Consider the following 15613-nt stretch of genomic DNA (forward strand, 5'->3'; position numbering starts at 1 on the left):
GGCCTGGTCCGGGATTTTGCTCTGCCCACTCACTGTATGTGGGTGCGCTGGCGGGGCTCCCACCCTCCTCCTTCTTCCAACCTGTAGTCTTCTTACGCGTGCACCAGGGGTCACTGATGAACCTATCAGCTAGGTGCGCATGCTTTGGGGGTCATCTGCGATACTCCTCCTTCTCCAATGGGGTCCTTCCTGGTGTTGAGGTCTTTTCTTAGGTCTGTGCAGCTCGCTCCTCCCCTTCCATTCTCTGGTCTGCGGACCATCTGACTTCAGCTGCTGCCTGCATTTTCAGCTCCGGTCTGAGAACAACTCAGAATGCTTCTGAGCTCCAGCTGCGGGACACAGCAAATAAAGTTGAGCAATCTCACCCAGGTCCTGTCTCCGGAGTGTCGTCGCACTCCCATGTCCGACCCCAGACCCGAACCTGCTTCCAGACAGGAAGCCCCAGCCTTAGTTACCTACTACTCGTGTGTGGGCTGCAAGACCAAAATGCTCGGTGGTTCCACTGACTCCACCTGCTCCACCACATGAACCATTCCTCCTGTGCTTCCTTCTCAGGATGCCCCCCCTGGAACGCACGTTAATATTCCTCCCCCCTCCCTCCAGAGTGGGTTTCCTCCCTTTCCCAGTCGATTTCCAATCTGGCCAAGGTTTCCAGGACTGTAGTTTTGGCCTTGGAGCGGTCTTCCCTACGCTCTTTTCCCAGAGAGTCCTGCTCAGTTTCTCCTGACCCACAGCGCTCTCACAAACGACCAAAAGTGCTTTCTTCAGGCTCTTCTCCTGAGCCACGCTATCGGGATAGCCATTTATCCCATAGATCTCAATCCTCTTCTCCAGCTAACCGGCAGCATCGGCTCTAGGGGCTGCTCCCCCGGTGATCGTCCCAGGTCTCCAACCCACCGTTCCAGGTCCAACACGCTTCTGCCCTTCTGCTCCACAGGAGGTTTCTGTCCTCCCTGAGCTTGCTGTAGGACACTGCACACTCCCACTCTCCAGGGGAATTAGCGGATGATGTGTTGGACGCCACCTCGGATCAAGAGGAGCACTCTGCTGTGTCTGATATGGTGTCTGATATGGATATGGTGGACAGTTTGGTTTCAGCCATCAGGGACACGTTTAGTCTAGAGGGCCCAAGAACTTCAGATCCTTATCCGGAAGTTTCTTTTCGCTGCTCTTGTCATTCCCCCAAGGTTTCCATCTCTCATGCAGAATTTGTTGCCTTGCTAGATGCGGCTTGGAAGCATTCAGATAGACTGTTTCAGGAGAACAAGAAGATACAAGCTCAGTTTCCCTTCCCTCAGGATCTGATTTCCAAGTGGTCGACGCCGCCGGCAGTTGATCCTCCGGTTTCGCATTTGCCCAAGTCAACTAATCTAGCTCTGGCGGATACAGCATCCTTCAAGGATCTGGCGAAAAAGAAAATTGAGAACTTGACGAAGTTTGCCTTTGAAGCGGCAGGTTTGTCCTTGTTACCTACTTTCGCTTCCGCCTGGGAGTCCAAGACTGTCTCGGTTTGGGCGTCTCAGCTACGCCAAGGCATCCGGTCAGGCGCTCCTCGGGAGGACTTAGCGCATCTCCCTCGTCAACTCTCTCAGGCTGGGGACTTCCTTTGTTCGGCTGCTTTGGAGTTCGCACGTTGTACGGCCTTTGCCTCAGGTAACTTGGTTGCGATTCGTTGCTCCATGTGGATGAAGGCGTCGGATGCAGATGCTGCTTCGAAGAAATCTCTGACTGAGTTGCCCTTCTCAAGTTCTCGGCTTTTTGGAAAACGTCCAGATGAGACCATAACCGAAGCTACCGGAGGTAAAAGCTATCTGCTTTGACTCTCGTTGGAAGACTGCTTCCTTTCGGTCCTTTGCATCGCCCTCCCAAGCAAGTGCCCTCCCAAGCACGCAAAGCCCCCTCCTTCAAGGCACGTCCTTCCTGGAAATCAGACAACTGTGCTCTCCAGAAACCGTAAGCTCCCTCTTCCTGAAGGGATGCCCCCCCCCCCCCGTATCTTCTTCTCGGGTGGGACATCATCTGTCTCTTTTCCGGGACGTTTTGCTAGTGCAGGTTCAGGACTCCTGGGTTCGGGAGCTCATATCCGATGGTTACCGGATAGAGTTTGTTTCCTTTCCCCGGGACTGGTTCTTCCGATCCCGCCCTCCTTGTTCCCCTTCTTTGGCGGCTGCCTTTCAGGTCACTTTAAGTACCCTCCTTGCTCAGGGAGTGATTGTTCCTGTTCTTTCAGGGGAACATTTTTCGGGGGTTCTGCTCCAATCTGTTTGTAGTCCCCAAGAAAGGAAGCTCTGCTCGCCCCATTCTGGACCTCAAGTTGCTCAACCGTCACTTGCGGCTATGCCACTTTCGCATGGAGTCCCTCCGCTCGGTGGTCACGTCCACGGATCAGGGGGAGTTTATTTCCTCAGTGGATATCTGGAATGCCTATCTGCACATCCCCATTTTCCCCGCCCATCAGTGATTCCTCCGCTTTTCTGTTCTGGCGGGTCGCTTCCAGTTCGTGGCTCTTCTCTTTGGCCTGGCAACGGCTCCCAGGGTTTTCACCAAAGTCATGGTGCCCCCCTCCGTTTGTCAAGCTCTTCTGTGGTTGCTCCACTCTACCCCTCCTTCTCCAGGGGCGGTCGTTTCTTCCCCTCCAATGGCAGGTTGTCACGACCGATGCAAGTCTTTTGGATTGGGGAGGTGTGTTTCAGGAGGCTCGCCTCCCCATCAATCATCTGGAGCTCCATGGCATTTTTCTTTGTTTCCTCCATTGGGAGATTCTCCTTCAGGGTCGTCCCGCTTGAGTCCAATCAGACAACGCCACGGCGGTGGCATGTGCAGCCGCTCAGCGGTAAAAGAGGTCTCCAAGATTCTGCTCTGGGCCAAGACTCGAGTGCTTGCTCTCTCCGCGTTTCACATTCCATACGTGGAGAATTGGGAAGCGGACTTTCTCAGCCGCTCCTCCACGGATTTTCCACTCTACCTCTCCTGCCGAGGGTTCTGAGAAGGCTCAAGGCGGAGGGCGTCCACACCATTCTGGTGGCCCCAGACTGGCCCAGACTCGTGTGGTACGCCGGCGTGATTCGGCTGGTCACCGAAGTTCCTCTGCGTCTTCCTCTGCGTTCACCCCGACCTACTCACCCAGGGTCCTCTCTGCCACCCCAATTTACTGTCACTGCATTTTACGGCTGCATTCGAAACCGCTGTTCTGAGGGCTCGGGGGTTTTCTTCAGGGGTGATTCACACCATGCTTCGGGCTCGTAAGCCTTCTTCTGCTAGGATTTACCACTTCACTTGGCGGGCCTATTTTCGGTGGTGTGAGGTTCCGTCTGTGTCTCCGTTTATCTTCTCCTTTCCGCTCCTCATTGCCTTCTTGCAATTCGGTCTGAATCAGCATCTGGTGCTCAGCTCCCTTAACCCCTTAAGGACTCAGCCCATTTGGACCTTAAGGACTCAGACAATTTTATTTTTACGCTTTCATTTTTTCCTCCTCCCCTTCAAAAAATCATAACTCTTTTATACTTTCATCCACAGACTAGTATGGGGGCTTGTTTTTTGCACGACCAGTTGTCCGTTGTAATGCCATCATTCACTTTACCATAAAATGTATGGCGCAACGAAAAAAAATACTATTTGTGTGGGGAAATTAAAAAGAAAACCGCAATTTTGCTAATTTTGGAAGGTTTTGTTTTCACGCCGTACAATTTATGGTAAAAATGACATGTGTTTTTTATTCTCTGGGTCAATACGATTAAAATGATACCCATGATTATACACTTTTCTATTACTGTTGCGCTTAAAAATAATCGCAAACTTTTTAACCAAATTAGTACGTTTAAAATCCCCCGATTTTGAAGCCCTATAACTTTTTCATTTTTCCGTATAAGCGGTGGTATGAGGGCTCATTTTTTGCGCCGTGATCTGTACTTTTTTATTTTAATACCATATTTGCTTATACAAAACTTTTATTAAATTTTTTATTAATTTTTTTTGGAATAAAATGTTATAAAAAAGCAGCTATTTTGGACTTCTTTTTTTTTTTACGTTCACGCCGTTCACCGTACGGGATCATTTACATTTTATTTTAATAGTTCGGATATTTACGCACGCGGTGATACCAAATATGTATATTAAATAATTTTTTTACACTTTTTGGGGGTAAAATAGGGAAAATTGGACAATTTACGTTTTTATTAGGGGTTTTTCAAATTTTTTTAACTTTATTTTTTTACTTTTTTTACTTTTATTTTTACACTCTTATAGTCCCCATAGGGGACTATTTATAGCAACCATTCGATTGCTAATCCTGTTCAGTGCTATGTATAGGACATAGCACTGATCAGGGTTATCGGTCATCTTCTGCGGGAAGGCAGATCAGAGCAGAAGACTCCCGGGAGGCAGGTGATCGGATCACCGCGGCAGCGCTGCGGGCGATCCGATCATCCTGTTAAGTGACTGCGATGCTGCAGATGCCGTGATCTGTATTGCATCTGAGGGGTTAATGGCGGACATCCGCGGGATCGCGGGTGTCCGCCATTACCGGCGGGTCCCTGGCTGCGATCCACAGCCGGGACCTGCCGCGCATGATGCCGGCGTCGCTCCGATACCCGCGGTTATGCTCAGGACGTAAATGTACGTCCTGGTGCGTTAAGTACCACATCACATTTACGTCCTGCGTCGTTAAGGGGTTTAAGGTCAAGTATCTGCTCTTTCTATTCTCTTTCAACAGCCATTGGCTTCCAACACTCACGTCCGCACCTTCCTGCAGGGTGTGGCCCATTCGGCTCCACCGTACCGGTCTCCCACCTCTCCTTGGGATCTCAACCTGGTGTTCGGCTCTTTGAGGGAAGCTCCGTTTGAACCTCTTCTGGACGCTTCCTTTCACGTTTTTTCCTGGAAAGTCGCCTTCCTCATCGCCATTACCTTCATCAGGAGGGTCTCTGAGCTGGCGGCTCTCTCTTGCCACCCTCCCTTCTTGGTCCTTCACCAGGACTGGCTCCCTCGGACGCCTGCTAGTTTCTTTCTCTGTCGGTCCTCTCCTACTGCTTTGGGACTAAACTGATTAGCTCAGAGTCAGTAGGTGGGGTATATCCTGACAGGAGGGGCCGATTCCTTTTTGTATGCCTAGTGTCAGCAAGATATACCCACGGTCTCTGTGTCCCCCAATGGATCCTCCCCCAAGAGATTTTACAGTAAGCATAAACAAATCTACTTTTTAAAGGGGTATATCCAAAGGACCCCCGCAATCTTCCTGCTGCACCCGGCATTCGTTTAAAGCATTGGTGCAGTGCTGGAGGTTCATGTAGTCATGCCCCGCTCGTGATGTCAAGCATGTAGTCATGCCCCTTCAATGCAAGTCTCTGGGAGGGGGCGTGACGACCATCACGCCCCCTCCCATAGACTTGCATTGAGGGGGCGTGGCCGTAACGTCACGAGTGGGACATGATTGTGATGCCACGAGCCTCCACCACGCATCGCCAGGCATCCGGTATGGAGCGAAGTTCCCTCCGTGCACTGGATGTCTGGGGTGCCGCAACCGAGATCGCGGGGGTCCCCAGCGATATAGGTGATAAGATAGGGGTGGAGGACCCTTTTAGGGCACATTCCCACAAAAGAAATCCTCCTCTTCTATTAAGCCACATCCTCTTGTCACGTGAACAATAGCCATCACGGCACTTAAGGAGTACTTCAACTATTTTTTTTTTTATCCCTATTTGCCTGGACTGCTACAAATTAAAAAATAAACCTGAGCTTACCTCCCGATGCTTCCCAATGCTGCCAATACTGCTCTCCTATCCTCCAGCTCCAGTATTTTTCCGGCTTCTTGGGCCTGACATGTCACACTGCGCTCAGCTAATCGCTTGCCACAGAGATGCCTCACCTTGGCTGGCAATTAGTTGAGCACAGTGTGTCATGTCAAATCCCTGGAGCCGGAAGAAGACGGGGGCCTGAGGATGGCAGAGGCCGGGGGCATTTTTCACAGCAGCCCGATTATATAGTTATAAAAATCACCAAAGTACCCCTTTAGGAGCCTCAATGACGGGCCCCCTGCCCAATCAGCACTTCTGAACATACATGCTGAGGGTCCTCTCCTGCTCTGTGTGGGTCCTTTGGGGCCTGCTGATAAGAGTTGACATTAGGCAGACTCTATCAGTAGACTGCCAATAGCATAGCATTATTCGGTCTTAGCATTCTAATGTTTGCATATAAAAGTCTCCTATGGGGATTTTCAAAGTGTAACTAAAGTATTAGAAATTGTTTTCTAAAATTTAAAAAAGCCCTTCCGCAATAAAAATAAAAATCACCCCCATAAAAAAAAAACATTATAATATGCATATTTGGTATCACCATGTGTGGAGATGTCAGAGCGAATACAATTTAGTGTTTATCATCCTGTATAGTATATGGGATATAGAGTCGCTGATTTTTGTTCACATATATTAACCAAAAATGCAATAAAAAGTTTTCAAAAAGTCCCATCTTGTTTACAGAAAAATAAAAGAAAAAGAAGAATTATAGATGTCAGAACTTTAAGCATACTGATTTTGGCAAAAAAGCTTAACTTTTTAAAAAAGAGATACAGTGATCCCTCAACATACGATAGTAATTTGTTCCAAATGAACCATCGTTACTTGAATCCGTGGAATAATATATATCACGTATCCCCGCCGCTCTGGACCATCACCGCTACCCTGGATCGTCGCTCTCCATTGCTGTCATCATGTCGCTGCGCACGCTGCTCCTATTTGATGACTGAACGGCATGCGCGGTGACGTGATGACGACGAAGGAGAGCGACGATCCAGCGGTGACGGTCTGGAGCGGATGGGACACCCGGGGACGTGATGCAGGCATGGAGCCATGCAGCGGAGCCTGAAGACAATGGTCCAGAACATCGGGGACAGGTTAGTGACACTCACCGGAGCATACAGGGCACATTAAACGGCTATCCGGCGGCAGCTGAAGCAGTCAACACTGCCAGATAGTCGCTTATGCGATGGGTCGACATACAAAAGCATCGTATGTTGATGCTGCCTTCAACATGCGATGGCCTCTGACAGGCCATCGTATGTTGAAATTATCGTAGATTGGGGGATCACTGTACTATAAGTGCCAAACAAATTTTCTTTTTGTTTTGCTGTACATTTTAGGGTAAAATTAAAGGTGTTATTACAAAGTACAATTAATTGTGCGAAAACAAGCCCTCATATGGGCCTGTGGATGGAAAATAAAATATTTCTGTGAGGAGAGTAAAATGAAAACCCAACAATGACAATTGGCTCTGTCCTCGAGACCCAAACAGGCTGTGTCCTTAACCCTTTAAGGACCAAGCATTTTTATGTTTTTGCACTTTTGTTTTTTCCTCCTCACCTTTTAAAAATCATAACCCTTTCAATTTTGCCCCTAAAAATCCATATGAGGGCTTATTTTTTTGCGCCACCAATTTGAATTTGTAATGACATCAGTCATTTTACCCAAAAATCTACGGTGAAACAGGAAAAAAAAATTGTGCGACAAAGTTTTGGGGGCTTCCGTTTCTACACAGTACACTTTTCGGTAAAAATGAAACTTTATCTTTATTCTGTAGGTCCATACGATTAAAATGATACCTTACTTATATAGGTTTGATTTTGTCGTACTTTTGGAAAATATCATAACTACATGCATGAAAATGAAAACATTTAAAATTGTCCTGTTCTGATCCCTATAACTTTTTAAATTTTCCGCCTACAGGTTAGTATGAGGGCTTATTTTTTGTGCCGTCATCTGAAGTTTTAATCTGTACCATTTTTGTTTTGATCAGACTTTTTGATAGCTTTTTATTCCTTTTTTTATGGTATAAAAAGTGACCAAAAATACTCTATTTTGGACTTTGGAATTTTTTTGGCCTGTACGCCATTGACCGTGCGGTTTAATTAGCAATATATTTTTATAGTTTGGACATTTATGCACTTGCCGATATCATATATGTTTATTTTTATTATGTTTATATATTTTTAATATGGAATTTGGGAAAAGGGGGGTGATTTAAACTTTTAATAAGGAAGGGGTTAATGTGTGTGTTTTTTAAACTTTTTTTTTAACTTTTAGTCCCCTCAGGGGACTTTTAGGAGGAATCATTTGATTCCTCATACAGATCAATGTGGTTGTATAAAAACACATTGATGTGTGTGCTCTGCGCTCGATTGATAAAGCCTGGCCCTGCCAACGGAGCCGCCGCAGCAGGAGAGGTAAGCCCTCAGGCTACCTTAGCAGTGGATCGCCTACCCCCCCGCAATCGCGCTCTGGGGGGGTGATCCACACCACTGGACCACCAGGGATGGAGTAAAGGCACCTTTTAGACGCTGCTGTCAGCTTTGACAGCGGCGATCTAAAGGGTTAATAGCCAGCTGTGGCGATCGCCGCATGTCGGCTATTAACACCAGCTCCCAGCTACAGGAATGAGCTGAGGGCCGGCCAGTATGATGTAGGCTCGAGTCGGGAGTCCGCATCATACAACCTTAACGGCACATGGACGAGTATACATGTCCATGGTCATTAAGGGGTTAAGTAGTTAATAGAAAGAGATGACTGCCAGGAAATCTGGAATTTCAGACCATACACTGTAATATGAAGTAACACTGAGATCCCCTATTTAGGCCTGACGTCATTATTTGACCACCTCATATTGCTATGAATTTCACTTTTATGATTTAACTCTCAGTAATCTAGGGCAGTAACATTGCCTGTTTGTTTTTTTATTTTGTAAGGAATGTGAAAATCCCAACCATGAACTGGCCATCTACATACTTCTTGCTGTTTTCCGTGAAATAACCTTGTATTATGGGGTCCGAAATATTCCAGCTCAAGGGACAGTGCCTGTAAGTCTTTCATTTATGAATTAAACTTATTGAAAGTCATTTAATTATCTGTACTGTATAGTTATAAATGTCTAATATTGAAGTTACTCAAGTGATGTGTTCAAAATAGGAACATGAAGCCATGAAGGATTTTATCAAGAACATCCCCGTTCTTCAAGAAGGAGCCACCAGAGCCTTCGTGGAGACATTGCTCAACAACAACCGACCAATACTACGTGTTGTGCCTGGCATTAGAAGCTCACATGTCACTGTTTTTGGACTGGCCATACATTTGGCTGCTGTACTACTGAATGGGAATAATCGCCTTTTTTCACCACTAAGAAATTTGTGTTTTTCTCCAGCAAGAATGCAGGTAATAAACTACTGGAGATTGTGTTTGATGTTGCTTTTGAAAGTGTAGCTATAAAATTTTATTAAATTAATTGTGCCTGGAGCACAATTTTCCTGAATGACACATATTACAAATTCACCTGTTCGGAGCAGCTATTTCCCCCACTTCCAGCCACCATAACAGCACGATAGGATACTAAGGCTCACGCTTTGTCTCCTAGGCAGCCATACCAGTGCCAGCACTGTAGAATACAATGGTCTCTCGCTTGGAAACCGAGTGGGAAGATTCATCTCCTATTGCACTGTTATGTGGGAAACTGCTCAGGGCTGCATGATCGTCATTTTTCATCAAACTTTATAGTTACACTTTAAGGGTACGTTCACATGTACGCAGATTCGATGCGCAGAATTTGATGCACAGGATTTTCTGCTGCAGATTTCAATGTAAACTAAATGACTGAGCACAGCTTCTAATCGGCAGTAACAAATCCTGCTCATCAAATCTGCGCAGGATCCTGTATGTGTGAACGTACCCTTATCCCACTGTTAATCCTGACTGATCCAGATGACTGCTCCAGCCCCTTCCGTCTGAGACTAACTGGTCTTGACAGCCTGCCCAGCCAATGACCGACCGAGGCAAGACACCGTTACAGCCCGTGTTTGACTAAGCAGTCTAGCCTGTCTAGACTAGTACATCTCAGAAAGTGGGGGCCGGAGTGCTCAACGGGAAGGGTATGCCACCATTCTGAGGATTGAAGGGGTTCCCAGCAGTTGGACTCCCCATGATCAAATGCTTATTTCCTATCCTTTGGATAGGGGAGTTGTTTTTCAGAAGCTGGATAACCAATTTAACATTCTTTTGAATTGCGATAATATACAAGATATATTAACATATTTTACCATTTCTAGAATTCCTATTTACCAACAATGCCAGAAGACTTGATTGTCTATGCTAGAGGTGCCATGCGTGAACAACTACACTGGTACCGTAAGTGGAATATCATTTGTACTATACAATATTTACAAAACAAAACGTCAATGCAATGATACGCGCACCCAAAATTACAATAGAATGACATATAGCTTTTTTATCAAAAAACTAAGATACCAAACATGCAAAACATTTTTAACCCCTTAAGGACCGAGCCATTTTATACCTTAAGGACCGGAGCGTTTTTTGCAATTCTGACCACTGTCCGAGATTGTTTTTTCGTGACATATTCTACTTTAACTTAGTGGTAAAATTTTATGGTAACTTGCATCCTTTCTTGGTGAAAAATCCCAAAATTTGATGAAAAAAAAGAAAATTTTGCATTTTTCTAACTTTGAAGCTCTCTGCTTGTAAGGAAAATGGATATTCAAAATATATATTTTTTGGGTTCACATATACAATATGTCTACTTTATGTTTGCATCATAAAATTTATGAGTTTTTACTTTTGGAAGACACCATAGGGCTTCAAAGTTCAGCAGCAATTTTGAAATTTTTCACAAAATTTTCAAACTCACTATTTTTCAGGGACCAGTTCAGTTTTGAAGTGGATTTGAAGGGTCTTCATATTAGAAATACCCCATAAAAGACCCCATTATAAAAACTACACCCCCTAAAGTATTCAAAAAAACATTCAGTAAGTGTATTAACCCTTTAGGTGTTTCACAGGAATAGCAGCAAAGTGAAGGAGAAAATTTAAAATCTTCATTTTTTACACTCGCATGTTCTTGTAGACCCAATTTTTGAATTTTTGCAAGGGATAAAAAGGAGAAAATTTTTACTTGTATTTGAAACCCAATTTCTCTCGAGTAAGCACATACCTCATATGTCTATGTTAATTGTTCGGCGGGCTCAGTAGAGGGCTCAGAAGGAAAGGAGCGACAAATGGTTTTTGGGGGGCATGCCGCATTTAGGAAGCCCCTATGGTGCCAGGACAGCAAAAAAAAACACATGGCATACCATTTTGGAAACTAGACCCCTCAGGGAACGTAACAAGGGGTAAAGTGAACCTTAATACCCTACAGGTGATTCACGACTTTTGCATATGTAAAAAAAATATATATTTTTTTTACCTAAAATGCTTGGTTTCCCAAAAATTTTACATTTTTAAAAAGGGTAATAGCAGAAAATACCCCCCAAAATTTGAAGCCCAATTTCTCCCGATACAGAAAACACCTTGCATGGGGGTGAAAAGTTCTCTGCTGGCGCACTACAGGTCTCAGAAGAGAAGGAGTCACATTTGGCTTTTTGAAAGCAAATTTTTTCTCTGGGGGCATGCCGCATTTAGGAAGCCCCTATGGTGCCAGAACAGCAAAAAAAACCACATGGCATACCATTTTGGAAACTAGACCCCTCGGGGAACGTAACAAGGGGTAACGTGAACCTTAATGCCCTACAGGTGTTTCACAACTTTTGCATATGTAAAAAAAAAAAAATTTTTTTTACCTAAAATGCTTGTTTTCCCAAAATGTTTACATTTTTAAAAAGGGTAATAGCGGAAAATACCCCCCAAAATTTGAAGCCCAATTTCTCCCGATTCAGAAAACACCCCATATGGGGGTGAAAAGTGCTCTGCTGGCGCACTACAGGTCTCAGAAGAGAAGGAGTAACATTTGGCTTTTTGAAAGCAAATTTTGCTCTGGGGGCATGCCGCATTTAGGAAGCCCCTATGGTGCCAGAACAGCAAAAAAAAAACACATGGCATACCATTTTGGAAACTAGACCCCTCGGGGAACGTAACAAGGGGTAATGTGAACCTTAATACCCTACAGGTGTTTCACGACTTTTGCATATGTAAAAAATATATATATTTTTTTTACCTAAAATGCTTGGTTTCCCAAAATTTTTACAATTTTAAAAAGGGTAATAGCAGAAAATACCCCCCAAAATTTGAAGCCCAATTTCTCCCGATTCAGAAAACACCCCATATGGGTGTGAAAAGTGCTCTGCTGGCGCACTACAGGTCTCAGAAGAGAAGGAGTCACATTTGGCTTTTTGAAAGCGAATTTTGCTCTGGGGGCATGCCGCATTTAGGAAGCCCCTATGGTGCCAGGACAGCAAAAAAAACCCACATGGCATACCATTTTGGAAACTAGACCCCTCGGGGAACGTAACAAGGGGTAATTTGAACCTTAATACCCTACAGGTGTTTCAAGACTTTTGCATATGTAAAAAGAATATATTTTTTTTACCTAAAATGCTTGTTTTCCCAAAAATTTTACATTTTTTAAAAGGGTAATAGCAGAAAATACCCCCCAAAATTTGAAGCCCAATTTCTCCCGAGTACGGCGATACCCCATATGTGACCCTAAACTGTTGCCTTGAAATACGACAGGGCTCCAAAGTGAGAGCGCCATGCGCATTTGAGGCCTAAATTAGGGACTTGCATAGGGGTGGACATAGGGGTATTCTACGCCAGTGATTCCCAAACAGGGTGCCTCCAGCTGTTGTAAAACTCCCAGCATGCCTGGACAGTCAACGGCTATCTGGCAATACTGGGAGTAGTTGTTTTGCAACAGCTGGAGGCTCCGTTTTGGAAACAGTGGCGTACCAGACGTTTTTCATTTTTATTGGGGAGGGGGGTTGTATAGGGGTATGTGTATATGTAGTGTTTTTTACTTTTTATTTTGTGGTAGTGTAGTGTTTTTAGGGTACAGTCGCACGGGCGGGGGTTCACTGTAGTTTCTCGCTGGCAGTTTGAGCTACGGCAGAAAATTTGACGCAGCTCAAACTTGCAGCCGGATACTTACTGTAATCCTCCGCCCATGTGAGTGTACCCTGTACGTTCACATTGGGGGGGGGGGGGGGGGAACATCCAGCTGTTGCAAAACTACAACTCCCAGCATGTACGGTCTATCAGTGCATGCTGGGAGTTGTAGTTTTGCAACCGCTGGAGGCTCCGTTTTGGAAACAGTGGCGTACCAGACGTTTTTCATTTTTATTGGGGAGGGGGGCTGTGTAGGGGTATGTGTATATGTAGTGTTTTTTACTTTTTATTTTATTGTGTGTAGTGTAGTGTTTTTAGGGTACAGTCACACGGGCGGGGGGTTCACAGTAGTTTCTCGCTGGCAGTTTGAGCTGTGGCAGAAATTTTGCCGCACCTCAAACTTGCAGCCGTATACTTACTGTAATCCTCCGCCCATGTGAGTGTACCCTGTACATTCACATTGGGGGGGGGGGACATCCAGCTGTTGCAAAACTACAACTCCCAGCATGTACGGTCTATCAGTGCATGCTGGGAGTTGTAGTTTTGCAACAGCTGGAGGCATACTACTTTGGCTGGGGATGCTGGGGATTGTAGTTATGCAACAGCTGGAGACAAACTGGTTTGCTACTTAACTCAGTGTGCCTTCAGCTGTTGCAAAACTACAACTCTCAGCAGTCACCGACAGCCAACGGGCATGCTGGGAGTTGTAGTTATGCAACCACCAGATGCACCACTACAACTCCCAGCATGCACTTTAGCTGATTGTGCAAGCTGGGAGTTGTAGTTACACAACAGCTGAAGGTACACTTTTCCATAGAAAGAATGTGCCTCCAGCTGTTGCAAAACTACAAGTCCCAGCATGCCCATTAGGGCATTCTGGGAGTTGTGGTGGTCTGCCTCCTGCTGTTGCATAACTACAGCTCCCAGCATGCCCTTTTTGCATGCTGGGAGCTGTTGCTAAGCAACAGCAGGAGGCTGTCACTCACCTCCAACGATCCAGCCGCACAGGTCAGTCCCTCGTCGTCTCCGCCGCCGCCGCTGCTCCTGGGGCCCCGATCCCAACAGGGGCGCCGGGGATCGGGGTCCCCAGCACCCGGGGTGCACGTCCCGCACCCGCTCACGTCCTCCGGAAGAGGGGCGGAGCGGGTTGCGGGAGTGACACCCGCAGCAGGCGCCCTGATTGGTCGGCCGGTAATCCGGCCGACGAATCAGGGCGATCGTGAGGTGGCACCAGTGCCACCTCACCCCTGCTGGCTCTGGCTGTTCGGGGCCGTCTCTGACGGCCCCGATCAGCCAATAATTCCGGGTCACTGGAGACCCGATTGACCCGGAATCCGCCGCAGATCGCTGGACTGAATTGTCCAGCGATCTGCGGCCATCGCCGACATGGGGGGTCATAATGACCCCCCTGGGCGATATGCCCCGATGCCTGCTGAACGATTTCAGCAGGCATCGGGCACCGGCTCCGCTCCAGATGGTTGCGGGGGGCCGGTAAAACACATGACGTTCTCATACGTCATGTGTCCTTAAGGACTCGGAAATGGAGACGTATGAGAACGTCATGTGTCCTTAAGGGGTTAAAAAGCTCACATAAAGCCCTACATAACCTTTTTTGGGGACAGTGCAATGTATGCTCCCCTCACCCAGCACACACAGGAAACACAATACAATTTAGGCCAAATATACTGTACATAGAATCCAAGAACTAACATGTAAAATTCTAGGTTTTTCTTTATTTTACTACTTAAAATCTTTTTTTTTAACTACATGCACCAAAATTTGTATGTTTAAAATTGTCCTCTTCTGACCTCTATAACTTTCTTTTCCCGTATTAGGGGCGGCATGGGGGCTCATTTTTTGCAACGTGATCTGACGTTTTAATTGGTACCATTTTCATTTTGACTTTTTGATCACTTTTTATTCATTTTTTTATGGTATAAAAAGTGACCAATAAAACGCTATTTTGGACTTTAGAATTTTTTCTACGGGCACGCCATTTACCATGCAGTTTAACACCTTAAGGACCCAGGGGTTTTCCGTTCTTGCATTTTCGTTTTTTCCTCCTTACCTTTAAAAAATCATAACTCTTTCAACTTTGCACCTAAAAATCCATATGATGGCTTATTTTTTGCGCCACCAACTCTTTGTAATGACATCAGTCATCTACGGCGAAACTGAAAAAAAAAATCAGATTGAGACAAAATAGAAAAACAAACGCCATTTTGTAAATCTTGGGGGCTTCCATTTCTATGCAGTACATTTTTCAGTAAAAATGACACCTTCTCTTTATTCTGTAGGTCCATATGATTAAAATGATCCCCTACTTATATAGGTTTGCTTTTGTCGTACTTCGGGAAAAATCATAACTACCATGCAGGAAAATTTATATGTTTAAAATTGTCATCTTCTGACCCCTTTAACTTTTTTATTTTATTTTTCTGCTATGGGGCGGTATGAGGGCTCATTTTTTGCGCCGTGGTCTGAAGTTTTTAGTGGTAGCATTTTTGTATTCATAGGAGTTATTGATACACTATTTTGGACTTTGGATTTTTTTGCGTGTACGCCAGTTACCGTGCGGTTTAATTAACAATATATTTTTATAATTCGGACATTTCCGCACATGGCGATACCACATATGGGAAAAGGGGGGTGATTCAAACTTTTATTAGGGAAGGGGTTAAATCACATAGGGGACTATAACATGCATTACACTGATTGAATACACTGATCAATGCTATGCCATA

General features: G+C 45.4%; 1 protein-coding gene across 8 annotated transcripts in view; it reads left to right on the forward strand.

Annotated features, from left to right (window-relative positions):
* The window catches only part of RNF213 (ring finger protein 213), a 327147-nt gene that overhangs the window by 267538 nt on the left and 43996 nt on the right, over positions 1–15613 (forward strand). For all 8 annotated transcript variants that reach the window (XM_056516951.1, XM_056516949.1, XM_056516950.1 and 5 more), the window contains 3 exons: positions 8732–8842; positions 8952–9194; positions 10082–10160. In XM_056516951.1, coding sequence (XP_056372926.1) covers positions 8732–8842; positions 8952–9194; positions 10082–10160 — 433 coding nt within the window. The remainder of the gene's footprint in view (positions 1–8731; positions 8843–8951; positions 9195–10081; positions 10161–15613) is intronic.

The sequence above is a fragment of the Hyla sarda genome, chromosome 4, assembly GCF_029499605.1.
Source record: "Hyla sarda isolate aHylSar1 chromosome 4, aHylSar1.hap1, whole genome shotgun sequence".
NCBI classification, from domain to species: domain Eukaryota; kingdom Metazoa; phylum Chordata; class Amphibia; order Anura; family Hylidae; genus Hyla; species Hyla sarda.